This window comes from Eleutherodactylus coqui, chromosome 1 (genome assembly GCF_035609145.1).
Source record: "Eleutherodactylus coqui strain aEleCoq1 chromosome 1, aEleCoq1.hap1, whole genome shotgun sequence".
NCBI classification, from domain to species: Eukaryota; Metazoa; Chordata; class Amphibia; order Anura; family Eleutherodactylidae; genus Eleutherodactylus; species Eleutherodactylus coqui.
Window position 1 is genome coordinate 254,093,086 of NC_089837.1, and position 21,848 is coordinate 254,114,933.

The window sequence follows — 21,848 nt, forward strand, 5'->3', positions numbered from 1 at the left end:
TAAGATACATTTCGGAGGAATGCTATAATCTACTGAAGTCAAATAAAAAATGAATTATGACTGATTGATTTATAAATGGATATGGAAATCTGGATGGACATATGTCTTTTTTCAGCCTTACATAGTATGATACTATGAAAACTGATAGATATAATATATGAGACAGAAATATAAAGCAATTATTTGTTTGCATATTGATTTCTCTATCACTAGCTAAAGGATTATAAAACAGCATATCCTCATTTACAATACATGTACTTAGTAGGAACTTGTATTTCTTAAAGTGTCCCAAAAGTGAAAGTAGAGACAGCACAATTTATCTTTTATAAATATACTCTTTTAGGCCTTAGTCAGACGGGCGTTTTTAGCCGCGATTTGCGCATGCGCATGCGTCCGGCGATTTCATAAAACCATTGCTTTGCAATGGTATCGGACACATGAGCGCTTTTTATGCGCTCGTCCGATAAATTATAGAACAGAAATCGCAGATCGCACCTATGTGCGATCTGCGATTCCTGTTCTCTTCTCTATATGCGCTCAATGGGGCCGGCGGCAGCAGCGCCGGCCCCATTGAGAACATATAGAAGACAAATCATTCTCCTCTGCCACAGCTGTAACAGCTGTGGCAGAGAAGAACGATGTTTGCCCATTGAATTCAATGGAGCCGGCAATACAACCGTCTCCATTGAAAGCAATGGGCTGCCGGCGAGCGCTGGATGAATTGTCGGGAAGGGCTTAAATATATAAGCCCTTCCCGGCAATTCATCCTAAAATGTGTTAAAATAGAAAAAAATTGTATACTCACCTTTCCGCTGCAGCCGGAGTTCTGCCGCGGCCGCTGTCAGTTCTCCTGAACTGCTTCTCGGCACTATTCAGCCGGCGGGGCTTTAAAATCCCCGCCTGCTGAATGATCTGCCTTTGATTGGTCACAGCCTGACCATTCAGAGGCAGGTTTCACTCACACACCCATTCATGAATTCATGAATGGGTGAGTGACTGCTGCCTCTCATTGGCTCAGCGGTAGCTGCCCCTGATTGGTCCCACTTGGATCCCTTTTACTTCCATTATTTTTCCATATAGATTATATTCTATAGATTTATTAATCATGGACTGATGAAATTCATGGATATTTACATCACAAGCTTACAGTGTGAATGTGGTGTCTTAACTCCTTAGTGACTGCCAATACCCTTTTTTTACAGCAGTCACTAAGGGGCCTTATTCTGATGCTTGACCTTTTTTACTGTCTAAATCCCAGGAGTGGAGAAACCTCTGATCCTAGCTATTTAACGTTTTATAAGCCACAGTCAATGTGACCATGGCATGTAAGAGGCTGACACAGGAAGAGGCACTCTATGTGGCCTATAGGACCCTCACAATTTGATTGCAGGGCCCGATGGGTTGTTATGTCATATGGAAGCTTGATAATGGCCTCCAGGTCTGACATCTACAATGGCAGAGTTGCATATACCAATGTAATACATTGTAGTACTGAAGTATTGCAATGTATTATAGGAACAATTATTAGTGACATTCAAGTCCCCATGTAAAATAAGAAGTAAAGAAAAGTTTATAAAAAAATATAAAAAGTCAAAACTCCCCCTACTTTCCTTTTTATCTATAAATAAAATCACTAAATTGGTATTGTCGTGTTCATAATGACCCACGGGAAAAAGTTAGCACAATACTTAATCCCAATGATGAACGCTGTAAAAAATATATATACCAAAGATATGTCCAAGAAGGCAAATATTGCTTTTTCTGCCAAAAAAAAAACAGAATAGAAGGTGATCAAAAAGTCTTATTAATCAACAAATAATATTATCAAAAAGTATAACTCATCTTGCAAAAAAAGTCTTCACAAAGCACCATTGACAATTTTTTAGTGTACAGAAGTATCAAAATATCAAATAAAACTATATAAATTTGCTGTCAATATAATCCTACTGACCCACAGAATTAATTAAACATGTTAATCATACCACATGATGAATTACATAAAAAACGTAAATAAAGAATTTCAGAACTGCAGATTTTGTTAATCTTGTCTTCAGAAAAAAAAATGGAATAAAAATATAGATGAGCGAGTATACTCGCTAAAGGCAATTGCTCGAGCGAGCATTGCCTTTAGCGAGTGTCTCCCTCGCTCGAGACTGAAGGTTCGGGTGCCGGCAGCGGGCACAGAGTTGTGGGGGAGAGCGGGGCGGAACGGAGGGGAGATCTCTCCCTCTCTCCCCCCTGCTCCCTCCTGCTGACAGCCGCTACTCACCGCTCCCCCTCGCCGGCACCCGAACCTTCAGTCTCGAGCGGGCAGGTACTCGCTAAAGGCAATGCTCGCTCGAGCAATTGCCTTTAGCGAGTATACTCGCTCATCTCTAAATAAAAACTAATCAAAATGTTATCTGTTCCCAAAAATGAGATAAATGTAGACAAACGCTCATCCCAAAAAGAAAAGACCTTATATAGCTTCATCAATGGAAAAATAAAATGTTATGGCTCTTGAAATACAGCGGCAGAAAAGCAAATCTAATTTTTTATTGTATAAATAAGGCAAAAGAGAAAAAATTGTATTAATTAGGTATAACTGTAAGGGCTTGTTCAGACGAGTGCTGTTTTTGCACTTTTAGCAGCGCACAGAACACATTTCTAATAGGAACCAGTAGGATCCTACAGAAGCCTTCACATGAAAGAATGTTAGGCGCGCAAAATTGCGCGGACCTAACAAAGATAGGACATACGAGTGCAAACTTGAAGTAGCCCGTTCACGCGATTTTTTTTAGGACTATAGCAGCGATCTTTTCTCGTTGCTAACGGCTTGAAAACAGCGCTCATCTGAACGAGTTCTAATCATACTGACCAAGAGAAAAATGTTATCACAATTAGAGATGAGCGAACACGTTCGGCTCCGCCCCTTTTTCGCCCGAACACCGAACTTTGCGAACACTTCAGTGTTCGGGCGAAAAAGTTCGGGGGCCGCCGTGGCAGCGCGGGGGGGTGCGGCGGGGAGTGGGGGGGAGAGGGAGAGAGAGAGGGCTCCCCCCTGTTCCCCGCTACTGCCGCCCGCGCCGCCGCGCATCTCCCCGCCCCCCGCGGGACCCGGACACTTACGCGCGAACACTGCAGTGTTCGGCAAAGCCGGTGTCCGGGTTCGGATGTGTCCGTAACGGACATGTTCGCTCATCTCTAATCACAATATTTATTTTGCATGATGAACGCTGTAAAAATGAAATCCAAAAAAGAATTGCAGGATTATTTTTTTCCCCAATTCCCACCCAAATTTAATTGAAATTAAACAACACATTATATGTAACCCAAAATTATGCCGTTAGAAAATATAACTTGTCCTGCAAAAAACAAGACCTCATATGGGCATGTCGACGTAAAAATTGACCAGTTATGGGTCTAGGAAAGTGGCGATGAGAAAAACTGAAGTATTGGTTGGTCATTAGGGCACAAAAATGAACCTTTTATAATCTCTGTCTATTTATTTGTTTTTTGTTTATGTACTAGTTTTAGCTTGTTTATACTTCTATTATCTGCTGGAACTCTAGCCTTAAGTATTAATAACAGGACTGTTGTTTTATAAAGGGTCTTATCATTAGTGTGTGTTAGGGTACCAAAGTACAATTAAAGTGCACCTGTCTTTTCAGCAAATACTGAAATTAATACATTGTCTTATGTACCTCATATGCCTCACATTGTGTAGAAATGTGATTTGGGGTGCAAACCTTTTTTATTTTCCTGAAAAGTGCCACAGAGCTGCTGCACATTTATAATCCAACCACTCATTTTCAGTGAGCAGTAACCTTGCCTGAGTGGTCTGTCAGTACTAAATGTGCTGCCACTTCCTGAAACTTAGTTGCCACCTACATTTCACAATCTGAAATCCCACCTCTTCACTGAATGTTGTGAGAGCTACCATACTAGCACAAGGCTAACACAGCTCTGCAGCAGACACAGCATGGTAGGTTTGTAGAAGGACAGGCCTTTTCAGGACTGAAGGCTACTTACTGTACAGGGCTGAAAGAGGAGGGAGGAGAGATTGTACACTACTTCCAAAGCACGGAGTGTAGCAGCTTAGGAAATAGGAAGAACAGGCTGTATGAGCTGTATGTATTACACCGAGCTCCCTTATGCTAACTAAGCCCCTCCCACACTTTCTGCAATCAGTTGACAACAGGCAGTGGACAGCATATTAAAAGGAAGACAACACTTTTTAATGACTTTTCAGGTAGAAACTGTCAGTTTCAGTAAAGTAAATTACAACTTTCCTAGTTTTCATATTTGCTTTCATACTAACATAAGTTTAATGAAATGGCAGTGATTATTTAACAATATCCAACTTCCATATTTATGGGGATTGCGAGATGCAATTTAATAGTTAATGTTTATGTAAATTAGTTTTTTGTTAACATTCATTTTCATTCCTGTTCTTATGAATGGATCCTACTAGCTCAGGGAGTAACAGAATCAGTTGTATCTCTTTCACCATAAGGCTTAAGGTTGTGCATTTTATTTATGTATACAGTTTTTATAAGTCAGGCATTGCCTTCTGTCTACAGTCAATAGTCTTTAAAATACATTGTGCTTAGAATGAAAAGCTGCTATTTGCAATGAGATAATGTAGCAGATGACCTCTGGTCCAGAAGTCCACTTCCAACTTTCTCACCAATTTTCTGTTTGTTTATGCATACAGGGCTTGGAGAAGCCTGGGGCCATTCCAGCAGATCGAGTACCTTAGAAAATGTTGGTCGAGAACTGGGATCTCATCTTTTACAGGTAAAACATACAGGGAAATTGCTACTGCCAATTAATGATTAACAAACGCAGACCTTTCAGTGAACATTTAATTATCAAATGGTGTAACTTATAAACTTCTACCTGTTTTACCTCTCAACACATTGCCATAGAATATATGCAGTGTTACCCTTATGCTACATCTAACAGGTGGTATTTACATATATTTCTTACTTTGTTAACATCTGGTGAAATGTGTGTTGTTTTAATAGATTTCCATTTATGGAAAATGTAGATACATGTACTGCCTTGTGTATGTAATCTGTTCTTCCATAAAGCACTGAGTTCAATTTTACTATGCTGTTATGGAATAAAAAGTCTGGGAAATAAGATTATAATGGAATGAATGATTGTTGTGTTTAGGAAAATACATATCTAATCCCCTGTTGTTACTTGTATACACTGCGTATCAGACACCAGTGAAATGAGAGGCAGAATAGTCTGTAAAGTCGATTTCTACATTGTAGTAGCTTAAAGTCACTTTCCCTGCTGAGAGTCATATATCTTCACAGTGTTTACAGGTAATAAACGTTTGAGATATTAAACAATAGAAGATTAAACCCATTTCCTATATAGCACTCTCTTGAGTAAAACCATGTTTGATTCAACAATGAGCTGTTTAAACTAGGGGTGAAGGGACATCTGACCACCCAAGTGCTTTCAAAATGTAAATCGTATTTAAATTGCTGCACTCTAGGTATTCAGATCAGGGAGTCTGCATTTTCTGATTATGTTATTTTCTTTTTTCCTGCTTAGACCTTAGATGGTTTCATCTTTGTTGTGGCACCTGATGGGAAAATCATGTATATCTCTGAGACTGCTTCGGTTCATCTGGGCTTATCACAGGTAAGCAATGAGTGACTATTTGTTCTTGTAGATCACTCATACTTGCAGGTTTTAATGTGAGTATCTTATCAAACAAGTAGTGATAGATTAGGAATATACAGTAAATTATTCCAATGTTCCTAGATCTGGTGGGAAGGCAGTTACATTTACAATTGTATTTGTCTGTATAACTGCCCTTCTGTGTCTTATCTTTCCTTAGAAAAGCTGTATAGTTTTCTCTTTTTGACTTTTCCCAGGTACATTATGTGGTGATTGTTTTCTTAATTTGTACTACATTAAATTGATAATAGTGTATTCCTTTGTTCCTGTAGGTAGAATTGACTGGAAATAGCATCTATGAGTACATTCATCCGGCTGATCATGATGAAATGACTGCAGTGCTTACAGCTCACCAACCATATCATTCCCACTTTGTCCAGGGTAAATCATCACCTGTCCTTACTGTGTATATATGGAGGCTTTGAACTGCGTGGAGATACATTCAGGAGACTGCGAGTAAGAACTAATGTTAGCTTACTTGTCTTTCAGAATATGAAATTGAGCGTTCTTTCTTTCTGCGGATGAAGTGTGTATTGGCAAAGAGGAATGCCGGTCTAACATGTGGGGGATATAAGGTAGGTGACTTCCAAACCTGAAGTTTTTTGGTTAATTCTTAGACCAGTTTTCAGTGATTTATCTGTAGAAGTCTTGAAAATTACTTGTACCCTTTGAATTTCAGCTTTTGTGAATGTAGCGTCATATGATTAGCAATACAACAGATACGAATGAAAGTAATATTTTTAATGAAAAACAGAATGGTTCCAGCATCCATAAAAACACGGCTTCTAATATGAATGACTAAGGATCCTATGTTGGCAGAAAACACGTCAGGGATGTTTTATCTTTGTCCTACTGGGATTTTATTTGTTAATGATAAAGGTCGTATTTTTTGGATGCTGGACCCTTTCTGTTTTTCTTGAATTTATCGAATATTTCATATATTTGTGCAGCTTTTTTTTTGGGTGAGCTGGTTTATTTCTATTTTTTAATATTTTTAATGGGCAGGAACATGAGGTTCTCATTCTTATGTCTTACAGGTTATCCATTGCAGTGGTTATCTCAAAATCAGGCAGTATAGCTTGGACATGTCTCCATTTGATGGCTGTTACCAAAATGTAGGCTTGGTGGCTGTTGGTCATTCTCTCCCCCCCAGTGCAGTCACTGAGATCAAACTCCATAGCAATATGTTCATGTTCAGAGCCAGTCTTGATATGAAGCTCATATTTCTAGATTCCAGGTAGGTTTGTCATATTCAAGTATTTAGTAGCAGGATATGTGTTATACAGTTTTAACATAAACTGACGGTATCAGTCTAAAGAATTTAAACGTTGGGCATGGGAAATATTGATAACATAACAACTATAGAAGTGAATTTGGGATGTTTTTTTAATTATGTTTCTGCTCTCAGAGTTGCAGAGTTAACTGGATATGAACCTCAAGATCTTATTGAGAAGACACTATATCATCACGTTCATGGATGTGACACATTTCATCTGCGGTGCGCTCATCATTTATGTAAGGATTCAGTATATTATTCATCCTCTAATTCTGTAGGCTTATGCAAAATTAGCAAATACGGTTTTCTTTCTATCTATACACCAGTGGCATAGCTATAGGGATTACAATTGTGACAGGGCCCTTTTGCCAGGGGAGCCCAAAGACCTCCCCCTTGCCAAGAGTGCCATTAGTGAGCCCCTCACAGAAGACAAAGTATGCTAACTCACTCCACCGCTGCTGTTTCAAAGCAATTATAAGTCAAGCTTTATTATACTCTCTGCCACTGTTGTCAGACATACCATTGCAATGAACACAGCTCAACTCCTCCACCAGTCTCCAATGTTTAGAGCATGTACTCTAAGCCCCAAGACAAGACAGGAGAGGAGTTGGGCTGCATTTGCTGCTCTGATATGTCAGATAGTCAGGACTGGCATTCTTATCTATTTGGAGAACTGAAGTCCCATGATTCTGTAAGGCTAGGCGGCGTCTGAATAGATGGGTGGCCCTTCATGTGTGCTGCTATCTCCTTTGAAGACATCTATGGTCTTTACAGAAATAGCAGAAAAATATCTACTTTGGGAAAGCAGTTTTAGGGACTTACATACATTCACACAATAATTTCACAACATAAAAATAACCATTATTTGAGGTAGTAGGTCATGGACATTTATGTCTTTGCTATATGCTGTAGTTGAGCCATGAAGTTTAATTAAATAAAAACAGTCAAATACAAGTTTATCCTAATAGATCAGAGATCTGCACCTTCAATACAATGAATAATCCTTAAATGTGCTATTACCATTAAATGAAGACCTTTTTTATTCAATTACTTATCTATATGTAGAATATGTTCTGCAAGCAAGAACATTGCATTGTTCACTGCACATTTCATATTGTAATATTTGCTGGCTAGAGATGGCCTGTTTCCAATTTATCAGACCATAAAGACTATAGGAAAGTACATGGCCATTATCATCAATGGGAAAATGCAGGGAAATCACCATATGATGAACACAATGATATTCACTGCACATTTGCCTCAGCAGGATCTATGAGCTCATGCTGGCGGAGCATAGAGGGTTTGAGGACTGACAGATGTGACTGTCAGTGCTGTAGAATAGACTATAAAGAGACAAACCAGCTCTAAACTGCTAATTAATGATGTGTCATCTTATAGTTGTCTAACTCACAGTTAGATTAACAAAATTACTGGCACAAATTGCAGCAAAGTAGGATGACAAAAACATTGGGAAACTAGCCCACCAAATGTATTATACCATTTCCAGCATTGCTCCCCATAATATTTGCCATATTTTAGATAAGTGTAAGCAATTACTCTACATGATTGCGCACAGTATTGGAATACTGACAAGTCCTAATGCATGCCCACAGTTGGTTGCATGCATACATGCACACTCATCTGTGATTTGCATTCATCAGCTTGTTACTACACTTTCCTTTAGGGACATTTCATAATGATAATTGTCAGTTGGGTGTTTCTTCTTCTTTTGGCAGTTCTTGTGTGGAGTCCCTTGCACACTTTTGTTCACACCCCCATTGTGTCCAGCATTGTCTCTTTTGATTAGCCCGATTTCAATGGCTTTTGTCCCGTGATTCTCTGTGTACAAAGTGACAAAAAAGGGAAAATCTTGTTAAAGAACAGCTGTCTTTTCATTCGTCACTATTACATATGCCAGACATCCAGGTTCTAATTTTCTAATTTCTGTATAATATTGTTATACATATATGAATAGATTATATAAGCTACAATTCTTGCATATCTAGTTCACATGAACAATAATATCATATAGTTTATGCAAAAATCTTTCATGGCCTTTACATTAGCCCTTATGTTAACATACATGCTATGGAATACACTGGATAATTCAATATTGCTATTATAAAAGTAAATGTGTCAGGTGTGATTATTTTTGGTTTGTATATTATGTTCTCAACATCTTTGTTTCACACGGACGTATGCGCAATTGCGCACACTTCAACGTAATGTATTTGTGCTATGAATAAGGTAGATTTGCATGCGTATGAGCATATTTAGGCGGCGGTCAGATGAGCATTTTTCTTTGCGCATGTATAGGTGCGTTTAGAAAACAGCTCTATTAGAATCAATGCTTTCCATTGGTCACATGTCCGTTATTTAGAAGCACTTAAAATTCACACTTGCAAAAGATAGGACATGTGAGTGCAAATGCACCCGGTCATGCGATTTTTTTGTACACACGATGTGCGTTTTTTTCCCCCCGTGCCTACACGTGTTAAAAATTCACCTGACCGAGCCCTTTATGCACTTTTTGCTCATGCAGGGCATGTTCATTTAAGCACAGCAGACAAACATACCCTACTTAGCAAGGAGGTCCAGATGTTTTAAATTTTTTTCCCCACAGAATTGCACAGCGTATAGCTCATTTTTGTGCACGTTTGCACACCTCCCATGGACTTCAATTGGAAGCCTTGTTTTGCGAATGCATTTAAAAATAGGGCAGGACCTATATTTTTCTGTGCACACATGCGCATGCAGAAAAAGCTATTTCAAGCAAACCCATTTAAATCAATGGGTTTTATTTTCTGTGTATTGCATCCACTAATTTTGCATGCACAACTACGCATGCAAGTAATCCTTTTGACGTATGGTGCGGCGGCTTCCTGGGCAGACAGTAAAGCAATGGGCAGTCGGGTAAGTATGAAAAGCACATCCCTGGACTATAAGCATATAAACTTAGTTTGTGATGATTATATGACATGACAGGTTCCCTTAAAATTAATGTATCTTTCCGTTAAAATAAGTGTATAAAAAAGACGTTTTAGGCTGAGATGTACAATACATTGCATACATTTATTTATAGTTAAAGGCGTATTCTGTTAATATTAAGTCAGTCCCTATCCACGGTGTAAAACTAGCTGATTGGTGAGACTCCGACTACTGAGACCCCCACTAAGACAGGCAAAATCAATAGAGCAGAAGTGTACATGCTCGGCCAGCACTCATTCATTTCAATAAAAGTACCAAAAATAGCCGAGTTTAATTTCTCTGCAATCTCCGGTGCTCTCATTGAAATGGATAGGAGTGCCGGATTTAGGCGAGCACTCGAATTTGGCTATTTTCGTCACTCCCATTGAAATGAATGGAGCAGTGGCGGAGCTTGTGCACTGCTGCTCCATTCATTTTACCAGTCTCTCAAGGGGACATAGGACCTGTTCTGGAAATAGGTGATGTAATAGCGGTCAGACCCCCACCAATCAATTAGTTTTCCCTATTCTGTGTATAGGAAATAACTTAATATTACCGGGATACCCCTTTAATGAAGTATATGGCTATGAAAAGTTACAATTGTACAAATTTTTTTTGTTTGTCTTTTTTTTCAATGAATGTATTAAAGAATACATTGACAGATATTATGTACAAAATGTCATCAGATGTATTTAAAGAGTATGACGTTTTTTGCTTGTTTACTTCTTTGTTGAGTTAAGTACCTAAATTAAAGTTAAAGGTCCTACAGAATTTCTATTCTTTTGTCCGTGTGGTAACGCTGTCTGTGCTCTATCTTTTGCCTTGTTCATCCTGATCAGCATCCACATGCATACAGCCCTCAGTAGTGGCGATTGTGTGTGTATATGTGTGCACATGGACGTTGATTTGGATCTGCAATCTTCTTTGCACAAACAGGAAGTGTTGACATGTGAACACATCAAAATGTTTCACACGTGTAACTAAGCAAAGAAGTCAGGGCTTTTTTACACAGAGGGATTATTGATAAAAAAAATCATTGGATCATGCAAATTTGAACAATAATCGTTCAATGTAAACACTGCTAATGATTGAATGATAAATGAGAATTAATTTGCTTCTCATTTGTTGTTCATTTCCTGCAGACATAATAATAATGGTTCACTTGCTTGCACGTGGTTGTGTGTGAACAATGATCATTTAGCCTATTCACATTCCCTGATACAGTAAATGTGAACAACTAAACGATTTGCGAACGCAATTCCAAAAGAAATTAAGAATGATTTATCTACCTGCATAAACAAGCATGTACTAGCGAACGAGTGAAATCTGTCAGTGTAATGGGAGCCTAAGCCATTGTCACATTTTTATGTACAAAAAAGGAAAATTTATCAATCAATCTTATTAATTCTCCTTCAAGTAACTTAAAATAAAAATTTAAATATAAAGTTTCCATAATAAAAATACATTAAGAAACTAAGGGTTGTTGATCCAGGGATTATTCCAAATGTTAGATTGGAGTCAGGAAGGAATTGTTTCCCCTAAATGAAAAAAATTGGCTTCTACCTCATTGGTGTTTTTTTCCTTCCTCTGGATCAACATTGGGGGTACTAGGCTGAACTGGATGGAAATATGTCATATTTTCAGCCTTATATACTATGTTACTATGAAAATAGATGTTAACAAAGTGCGTTTTTTTGTTTCTCTTTTCAGTACTAGTAAAAGGTCAAGTCACCACTAAATACTATCGATTCCTGGCAAAACATGGTGGTTGGGTGTGGGTGCAGAGCTATGCTACAATTGTGCACAACAGTCGATCCTCCAGACCCCATTGCATTGTCAGTGTGAATTATGTTCTCACGTAAGTAAACCTGGGTATCTTAGTTTTCCATCATAGCTGGTAAACAGTGTCTCTGTTTGCTAATGTTCCGCTGTTTTTGGCTGACATTACTGAGGGAAAAATGTCTTTGTTGGTTCTTCATGGTTCACACGTTAAATGTATTGGGATATTTATATAGCACTTAAACAGGACATCTGGTTTTCTTCAGTACAGAAAAGTCTGAGTGTCTTAATTTTAACCAGATTGGCCAATAAATCCATAAAAATAAAAGTGATGGAATATATTTTTTAATCCATTGCTTATTTATTGCAAGAGACTGAAGTTAGATGCCATTGATGTGCACTTTAAAAGAAATCTGGCTCATAAGAGAATAGCAGCACTTTGAGTAGGATGATTTTCCATGGGAATAAAGAGTTCTGTATAAAGCATATGAACCATTTCCCTGCTCAGCTGATGTTAGAGCCTGGTGACACAAATACTATAAATAATGATATAAAATCAGTTCCTTATACATACAGTATTCATAGGATATCTTCTGTGTGATGCCAGTTATAAGTTTATTTCATTCAATCCTTGTATTCTTAAATATTTTGTGTTCAAGCGTTAGTAACGGAATAGTTTGACGCATCATACCACAGGGTTATAGATAAACCTAATCTCATGATTTAAGTAGGTCACCATAAGTTTTTTTTTCTTCTAGATCTAAAATCTTGTGCTGACAGCACTAACTTCTCAGAGGGAATATGCCAGTTACATCCAGCCAATAATTATACATAAACATTTTTTTGTATATACACTTATTAAAAAATATTTATATAATCCTCAAATATTCCAGGACTAAGGTGCAATGTCCACAGGCAGATTTGATTTGTGGAATTCACGCGTGGCACCCGCGCATGAGATCCGCAAATCAAGCCGTCCATACGGAAGCATCGAGCATCTGCACTTTATTTAAACCTGCGGATTTGTTTTAATTTGATTTGCGGATGCCACACTTGAACAATAAATCGCAGCATGCTCCTTTTTACCATGGATCAAGTGCGGATGTGTTCCATTCATCTCTATGGAGCTTACGATCTGCAGTGCATCCATACATTTGTGGATTCACTGCGGATTTGAAGGTTAAAATCATCTAGTGAGGAGGGGTTGCGGATGATCCGCCGTGCATTCGTGTACATCCGTGTGAAAAATGCCCGCAAACCGTGATCTCCCGTAAGCAATAAAAAATCAATTTAATGATGACTCACAGGGCATAAGACCATATACATTATTTGACAATGTTGATTTTAGTGAGAGCTCCTAACAACATAAATCTGTGATCTACCTGACGTTTCTGGTGGCTTGGACAATAAGCAAGCCTTTGTATGGGGCATATTCAGCACTGATGTGGTTTGGAGAGCGGACAGGTGTTTCCCAAGCAGTTGTGTCAGTGATGTCTATCTATAGACTGCTTAAAGCAAACTTCCAGGCTCACCCTTACTAAAGGCCCATTTAGTTTTCCTATTCGTACATTGTTGTGTTTAAGTCCGCTTAAAAGCCATCATTCAGCAGATCGCTTTTTGTTTGGTTTACATAACATTCGTTCGGCCGTTCAGGGATTTGAGGGGAGTGTTTAATCGTTTGGCGGGGTGTACGTTCAACCGGCTAAAGGCAGAGCGATTGGCTGTCGGGAGGATAAAGCTTCGATTTTAACACGCCCACCTAGTGCACAACCATTGGCCGTGCCATTGTGACATACCCTGCGAGCAGCAACCAAGACAATTGAATAATTAATTCGCCATTTTAAACGCATGTGCTAAGGTCTCGGATTCACAGATTTTTTTTTAAATTTATTTTCCAATAACAAAAATACTATAGTTTGTACCGCTTACTTTTTTCATATAACTCTTTCACAATTCCTTAACATAGATTGCCTATAATAGGCATCTTTTTTTCCTTTTCTATTAAAGACATCTAATTGCTTTCTGTCACTGCTAAACAGCTAGGTTTTTTAATGACAAGATAAGCGCACCCACGATTTTCACAAGCCAATACAAAGAAGCTCTTTTTCAATTTTAAAAAAAAATCTAACTACTGAAAAGCCCTGCCGCTACGTCCATTTTCCAATGTTTTTGGTTAGGTTCAAACATCTGTCTTTAAAAGCAAAACCATTGCCCACTTTTGATCATTATAATGAATTTTAAGCAATAATCATTGTGTCTAAATGGCCCTTAAGACCCGATCCGCTCAGCATACAGTTGCAAGAAAAAGTAAGTGAACCCTTTGGAATTCCCTGAATTTCTGATTGTTATCTATGTTACTGCTCTATACAAACACAATCTAACTAAGCTAAAACACACAAATAGTTGTACTACTCCTCTCCCTAGGAGTGGGCATCCTGTTCAGATAACTCCAACAGCACTGTTGGCAATCCTGAAGAGTTGAAAAAGAATTCAAGGCTCACAGTAAAACACCTACAAAAACTCTACAAATGGCAAAAACTTTTGTTCATGTGTTCACTATTAAAGAAAAAAAATTGAAGAAAAAAGAAATTGCTGCTATGGAAAGAAAAAGCATTTTGGCGCCATTTTAAGTTTGCCTGAGACCACCTAGATGCACCACAGCACTTTTGGGAAAATGTTCTATGGTAGAGCCTTGTGTGGCGCAGAATGTAAGCTCTCGCCTACAACCTGAAGGTTGCAAGATTCAGGTAGCCGGCTCAAGGTTGACTCAGCCTTCCATCCTTCCGAGGTCAGTAAAATGGAAACCCAGCTTGGTGGGGGGTAATAAATAATAATAATTACCTTAACCCCTTGAGTGGCACGCCCGGAAATTTTCCGGGAGGAGCCCCACTGCTCATAGCAACATAGCCCGGAAGATTTCCGGGCTATGTATCACTATGGGAGCTGCAGAGCACAATGCCACAAGCTGTGACATTGTGCTCTGCCTGCACAGTCCCACAGAGAACAAAGCAAGGGCTTTGAAAAACCAGCAGAAGATATTGCCGACATGCCGGCAATCTCCTGCACTGGTTTGTTTACAGGTTGCCATAGAGACCATCGGCTTGTCAGAAGCAAGCCGATGGTCTCTGTGGCAGGGAGAGCTGGTTGCTAGCTGTCAGAGGACAGCTAGGTACTAGCTCTTACAGCAGGGATCAGAGAAAACCTCCGATCTCTGCTGTGTTAACCCTTTACATGCTGCAGTCTATGTGACTGCAGCATGTAAAGGGGCTGTCACTGCAGCATGTAAAGGGCTGTCACCATCGGACCCCGGAATGTGATCAGGGGTCCTGATGGGTCCCTGTGGAAGTCCCCTAAAGGGACAAAAGAAAAAAAAAGAAAAAAAAGTTAAAAAATTATTTAAAAAAATTATAAAAACACTTGTCTCCCTTTACTTAGTAAAAAATCAAAAATATAATCACACATGTGGTATCCATGCGTCGTAATGACCCAGAGAAGGAAGTTAATACATTATTTAACCCCTCAATGACATGGCCCCTTTTTTTCTTTTTTCCCCATTTCTTTTTTTCCTCCCCCTTTAAAAAAATCACAACTTGTCCCGCAAAAAACAAGCCCTTATATGGCCATGTCAATGGAAAAATGAAAAAGTTATGGCTCTTGAGACGCAACTGCAAAATTAGTTGAAATTCAATGATTAGACCATTTTAAAAAACCTGCCCTGGTGGGCACGACAGGGTGGTAGGAAACCCGCCACTCAAGGGGTTAAAGTCCTGCGGAATAAGTTGGCGCTATGCAAATACCAAGATTTTACTGACAGACAAGATAAAATGTACAGTGCTAGGTTCAGAGAAAAAAGACTGCACACCAACACCACAACCTCATCCAAACTTTGAAGCTTGGTGTTGGGAGCATCATGGTTTGGTGCTGCTTTGCTGCCTCAGTGTCTGGACACCCTGTAATAAATGAAAAAACGATGCATTCTAAGATGTATGAAAACATTTTACATGAAAGTGTAGGAATAGCTGTCCGTGGCCTCAAGCTGAAAAGACACTCGATGATGCAAAAGACAATGATCCAAAGTGCATAAGTAAATCAACTAAATCATTATTAAAAAAGATTTGTATTTTAAACAACTCAGAGTCCTGACTTTAACCCTATTGAGATGTTGTGGCATGACCTGAAGACTACTGTGCAGGCAAGACATCCCAGAAATATTGATAAACTGAAATACATTTGCAAGGTGGAATGGTCCACAATTTCTCTTTAGCATTATATAAGTATTATTTGCAGCTACAGGAAATATTTGGTGGAGATGTTAAGCAGGGATTCTACTGGTTATTCAATTCAAGGGTTCACATACCTTTTCTTCCTGTACTGTGAATGTTTACCCAGTGTTCTCAATAAAAGATATGAATGTTATCACTATTTGTATTCTGTTATATTAGTTAGATTGTGTTTGTCTATAATTGTGATTTAGATAACAGTCATGCTACGTTTTATTAGACACAACGATTATCACTTAAGATTCGCTCAAAGTCGTCTTTTGAGCGATAATCGTTATGTTTAAACGCGCGCCCATCGTGCATTTTTCGTTTCCTATTCATTCATTGTTGTATTTCAGTCCACTTAAAATCTATCATTCGGCAGTTTGCTTTTCGTTTAGTTTAAATGACATTCGCTGAGCCGTTCAGCGATTTGATGGGTGTGTTTAATCGTTTGGCGGGGCGTACATTTAGCCGGCTAAAGGCAGAGCAATTGGCTGTCAGGAGCACAAAGCTTCGATTTTAGCACGCCCACCTAGTGCACAACCATTGCCGTGCTATTGTGACATACAGTGCAAGCAGCAACCAAGACAATTGAAAAATTAATTCGCCATTTTAAACTCATGTAATAGGGTCTCGGATTCACGGATTATTTTTATTTAGACTCGCGCAGATTTCGTTACTAGACCGACACATTTGCAGAGTGAAATCTCCACACTTTTTTTTTTAAATGCCATAGCTGGGAAACACCTACACTAGTAATTGTTTAATTATTTTTCACTAATTAGCAAACTTGGCACATAAAGAAATTTTTAAAGGACAATGCACAAAGCCAATGTTTTTCCATAAACACAGCCACAGATTCTTTTAAGTCACTAATAGGTCAATACTAGAGATGAGCGAGCATACTCATTAAGGACAAATACTTGAGCGAGTATCATCCTTTTCGAGTATCTGACTGCTCATCCGCAAAGATTTGGGTGCTGGCGGAGGCGGGGGGGGGGGGGGGGGGGGGACGGTGCGGAGACCTCTCTTTCTTCCCCCCTGCTCCCACCGCTCACCCCCGCCGGCACCCAAATCTTTGCGGATGAGCAGGCAGATACTTGAAATGGACGATACTCGTTCGAGTATTTGTCCTTAATGGGTATGCTCGCTCATCTCTAGTCAATACACAAAACTGCATGTATTTTTGACATAGATGACCAAGACATTATTTACATTCCAATGACAAAAATACTATCGTTTGTACCACCTGTTTTCATATAATTGTTCAGCTCATTGTCCATGATTTATGCAGCATAAATGATGGACTATGAGCTGAATGATCATCGTTCAGTGTAAATAGCAGCCATACAGTATTGAATGGCCGCTATGTTAAGGGGTGGGTACATACATGATTAGCTACTGTTTATTTCTATTTATTTTTAGGGCCAATGATGTGAACGAAAATTGTGAGTTTAAATGGGCGATTGCGCGAACTAAATCACAGTCGCGCTAACAAACTCGTGATTGTGCAAACAAATGTACAAATAGTTAGCAGTTCTCTTCTCACTGCCTCCCATATGTGCTGCTGATTGGTTGTGAGCGCTGGTGGGAACTGCTGCTGCTTGCCCGCCTTTACCAATTGGCTTCTTCCTTCTGTTGAACAAGTGCTGCTGTGACATGGAGCTCCACTGTTTCAGATCTCTGCTGCTCCGTTGCCCGGCATTATCCCCTACACTGTCCCTGGGTGAGTTTAAAATATTTTTTCCCTATTTTCCCCCTCTAAAAAGAGGGGTGTGTCTTATAAAGCGAAAATAGGGTAATTATCCTGCACAATGTATACTGTAAAAAAATATAATGTGCTGGAAATACAAAAACTACAGTGTATTTCGCAAAACGACATCCCCACAAATGGATTAAAAAAGATCTTAGAATGTGATGACAGAAAGCAATTTTAAAAAAATGTTTATTTACATTTTTAAAAGTTGTAAAATTTAAAAAACCTATCTGAACATGGTATCTCTGACCCAAAGAATAAGGTAAACTTGTCACTTTTACTATACTGAATGTTGCAAAGATAAAATTAACAAAAAACAATGCCCAATTTTTCTTTATTTCCCATTTCGCCACACTTCATTTTTAACACATTATATGCTACATTAAATGATACCTTTCAAAAATCCTTTGTGCAAGCTCAACAATGTTTACCATGCTACTTCAATGGATGTTCCATGTAGATTATTTTTATTGTGTATTATTGAGACTATATGATTGGGACATTTACCTCGCTTTGTGACCACAGCAAATATAACTGTCAGAAATGCTGCTTTATGAACATGATGTTCTTATTACAGTGCATCTATAGATATTATATTGTATTTTATATTACAACACTAATTCTAAAAAAGTTGGGACGTTGTGTAAAATCTAAATAAATGCACAGAAAAAAACAATGCAATGTTTTTGAAATATCATGTAACCATACTTTATTCAGAATAGAACACAGAACACCTATCAGAAGTTGAGAGTGAGGCATTTTTCTATTTAATTAAAAAGCAATAATTAACTAATTTAGAAATTCATAATAGCAACACATTTCACAAAAGTTGGGACTGGGATAATTTTCTACTAAGTCATATGGCTATGTATATCCCACTATCTACAGCACATAACATCATCAAAAAATTCAGAGAATCTGCACAAGGGAAAAGGCCGACGGTCAATATTGGATACTCGAGATTTGCAAGCCCTCAGGCTTCACTACATTAAAAACAGGCATGATTTTGTAATACAATACACTGCATGGGCTCAGGAATATTTTCAGAAATCATTGTCTGTGAACACAGTTCACCATGTAATCCACAAATGAAAGTTAAAGCCATAACATGCAAAGAAGAAGCTATATCTCAATGGATATCATACACCGTTTTGGGAGCTGAAGCGGCTGCCTGCAGTCCAGACCTTTTGCCAACAGAAAACATTTGGTGCATTATGAAATGAAAAATACGACCAAGAAGCCCCAGGACTGTTGAGCAGCCCAAATCCTATGTCAGACAACAATGGACCACATTCCTCTCCCAAAACTCCAGCAATTGGTCTCCTTACTTCCCAAATGTTTAAAGATTTTTGTAATTAAGAAGGGGGGATGCTACACAATAGTAGACATGGCTTGGCCCAACTTTTGTGAGATGTGTTGCTGCATCAATTTCTAAATGAGTAAATTTTTTAAAAACTAAAAGAAAAATGTCTCACTTTTAACTTCTAATATTTGTTCGATTTTGAATAAAACACGGTTACATGAGATTTCCAAATAATTGCATTCTTTTTACACAGCATCCCAACTTTTATATTATTATTTTTCTGGGGAAGATATAACTTTCTTATAGTACTAGTGAAATGTAATAATAAAAATGCTTAACAGTAGGGCGGAGGAATCCTAAGAATATATTATCCCTAGCCATATTTATATTAACTAGAGTAATGTGCGAGTTCTATGCAATTGTGAGATGCACAGAACTGCTGTGTTGTACTAACTCATTAGTTTCAGTTGGGTTAATGTACATGAGTGATTTTTTTGCTTGCATTGCTAGTGTGATATCAAAAAATTGCAGCATATCCTATTTTTGTGACAGTCTCATACAAGATAGGACTTGCAATGTACAGTCTCCCGCAAATTTCACAACAGAAGGACTGTGTGATGCAAGTTGAGCTCGAGAATTTGTAAGAAAGTCATCCTCTTAACCCTACAATGCATGATTTTTTTTCTATTGTGTCCGCTTTGCACTTTGAATCATATACATCCAAAATTCTACAGCATGCATTGTAGGGCTAAGTAGTTTCCTTCCAAAAACCTGTATATAATAAATGACTGTTAAAATCTGTTTAGTTATTGTATACAGTTGACACTTGGAGGAGAACTTGATTTTGTAAACTTAGAGCATGATTATATTTTAGTTTATAGTCATAAAGGCACATTATTTTTTTCATTAAATTTGTGTCAATTTATAAAGAGGATATTGAAAAATATATTTACATTATAAAACTATTGTAAATGGCTGGCCAAAATAGCCAAAATTTTGAGCATAAGTTGCAGCCCATTGATTACAAAGGAGACATTCTAATGTGTTGTGATGATGATAACAATGAGTTTCTAAGATGTCAATAGCTCAGAGTTTAGAGATGATCCTACTTGAACTAATTGCTTATATTAAAAGAAAAAATATTTTTTCCAACGCATTTGCATGGGATGAGTCTAGTGTTGTGGTTCTGTCCTATTCAAATAAGACTTATTGTCGATAACTACATAAAATAGTATTTCAATATGTAAGACAGTCAGGAAAACAATTCAGGAGCTTTTATTTTTATGTAGTTGTTTTGTAAAGCGCATTGTTAAAACTTAATACTGGCACATAGCTATAATGCATGAAATCTTAGAACCTTGTATAAGCTCATGCTGGCATAAAGTAATAGTAGCTTATGAATAACTATATAATTATAACTAAATATATCTTTGTAAAGTACAAATATAAAAGTAGAAAATGATCTAATATAAGCAAATTTCTTTAGAAAAATTAAAATAATTGACCAAGTAAAGTAACAGCTGTAAGAATGTAAACTTCTTATTTTACCCTAGAGACTTGTACTGTTTGCAACATATTTTTTAGAGTCTTGGCAGTCAGAGGGCACTTATTTAAAGCAGTTGGAGTTATTATCTGCTCTATCCTCATGACATCATCACTCATCACCCCATTACAAGATCTTATGATGAACAGAGCCAAGAGATGGAGCTAAGCAGCTAATTTGCTGTAGGCATCTGTGATTAATAGTATGCCCTTCTGATTATCAACAGTTTTGTGAGAGCACCGAGGCTTGAGCCAGTATAATACTCTATATCATTATCAGCTGGCTGTTGACAATAGTCCTGTGCATAGTTTATCTTGCTAATCTGAAGATTGCATATCTCAGTAAAAATCTGGTTTATTAAAATGAAAGCATAGATTTTTTGATAAAACTGACACTATTGTGTATTTGATAAAATGTTTTGGTTAAAATTACTTTGGATGCATTGAAAACCAACTAGCCTAAAGAGTTTTAAAACAGCCTAAGCAAAACGTACACAGATATCCACATGTGCACTTGTCCGTGGTGGTATATATAAACATCTAGTTTATAGTGATAAAATGGCTGAGACAGTACAGATAAAGGTCAGCTTTGCATTATTCAGGGCAAGAAGAGAAACTCCATGGTACACAGCTACGCAGAGCACATCAACATATGCTGTAAGAGAAAGTAAACTCGTGACCATCTGGGCTCATAACAAACAGTGATTTTCTCACTTAAACATAAAGTACAGCAAATAGGACACTGCAGTCCGGTTTCTCCACATCATTTGTTTCTCTCGCAGGCTCTGACACACTGCTTTATGGTACCTTTACACGGGAAAACCGTTAGGCGCATAAGCACCCAACAGCTGTATCAGTGAGTATTGCTCCTGTGCTTTCACGCAAGAGCAATAGTCTGTCAGAGAATGGAGACAGAGCATGCTGGAGATCTCTTCCGACCGCTCGCCTCCATTAACTGCAAATAGGCAGTCACTTAAAGCTTGAGCGACTTCTGTTTACACTGACCGAGAAGTTGTTAAGCGGTTGTCCTGTTTCAGAGTGTTCCAGTTAATATTTGTGACAGGGCAAATAGTCACATACCACTAATGTACATTATGGCTTGCTTGGGACTTTCATTCGGTTGACAGTTGCTTACATCCTTATATTTATATATGATGGACTTAAGACTATGCTGTGGGGTTTGGCATGTGACTACTGGTGACATGTAGGGCCCAATGTGCATGTTAAATTATCTATCTATCTATCTATCTATCTATCTATCTATCTATCTATCTATCTATC

At 38.1% G+C, this 21,848-nt stretch overlaps 1 protein-coding gene across 1 annotated transcript in view; it reads left to right on the forward strand.

Moving 5' to 3' along the window:
* The window catches only part of SIM1 (SIM bHLH transcription factor 1), an 81,043-nt gene that overhangs the window by 29,512 nt on the left and 29,683 nt on the right, over positions 1-21,848 (forward strand). The window contains exons 2-8 of the mRNA XM_066591390.1: positions 4,697-4,779; positions 5,554-5,643; positions 5,955-6,063; positions 6,172-6,257; positions 6,720-6,919; positions 7,091-7,197; positions 11,636-11,783. Of these exons, the coding sequence (XP_066447487.1) occupies positions 4,697-4,779; positions 5,554-5,643; positions 5,955-6,063; positions 6,172-6,257; positions 6,720-6,919; positions 7,091-7,197; positions 11,636-11,783 (823 nt within the window). The remainder of the gene's footprint in view (positions 1-4,696; positions 4,780-5,553; positions 5,644-5,954; positions 6,064-6,171; positions 6,258-6,719; positions 6,920-7,090; positions 7,198-11,635; positions 11,784-21,848) is intronic.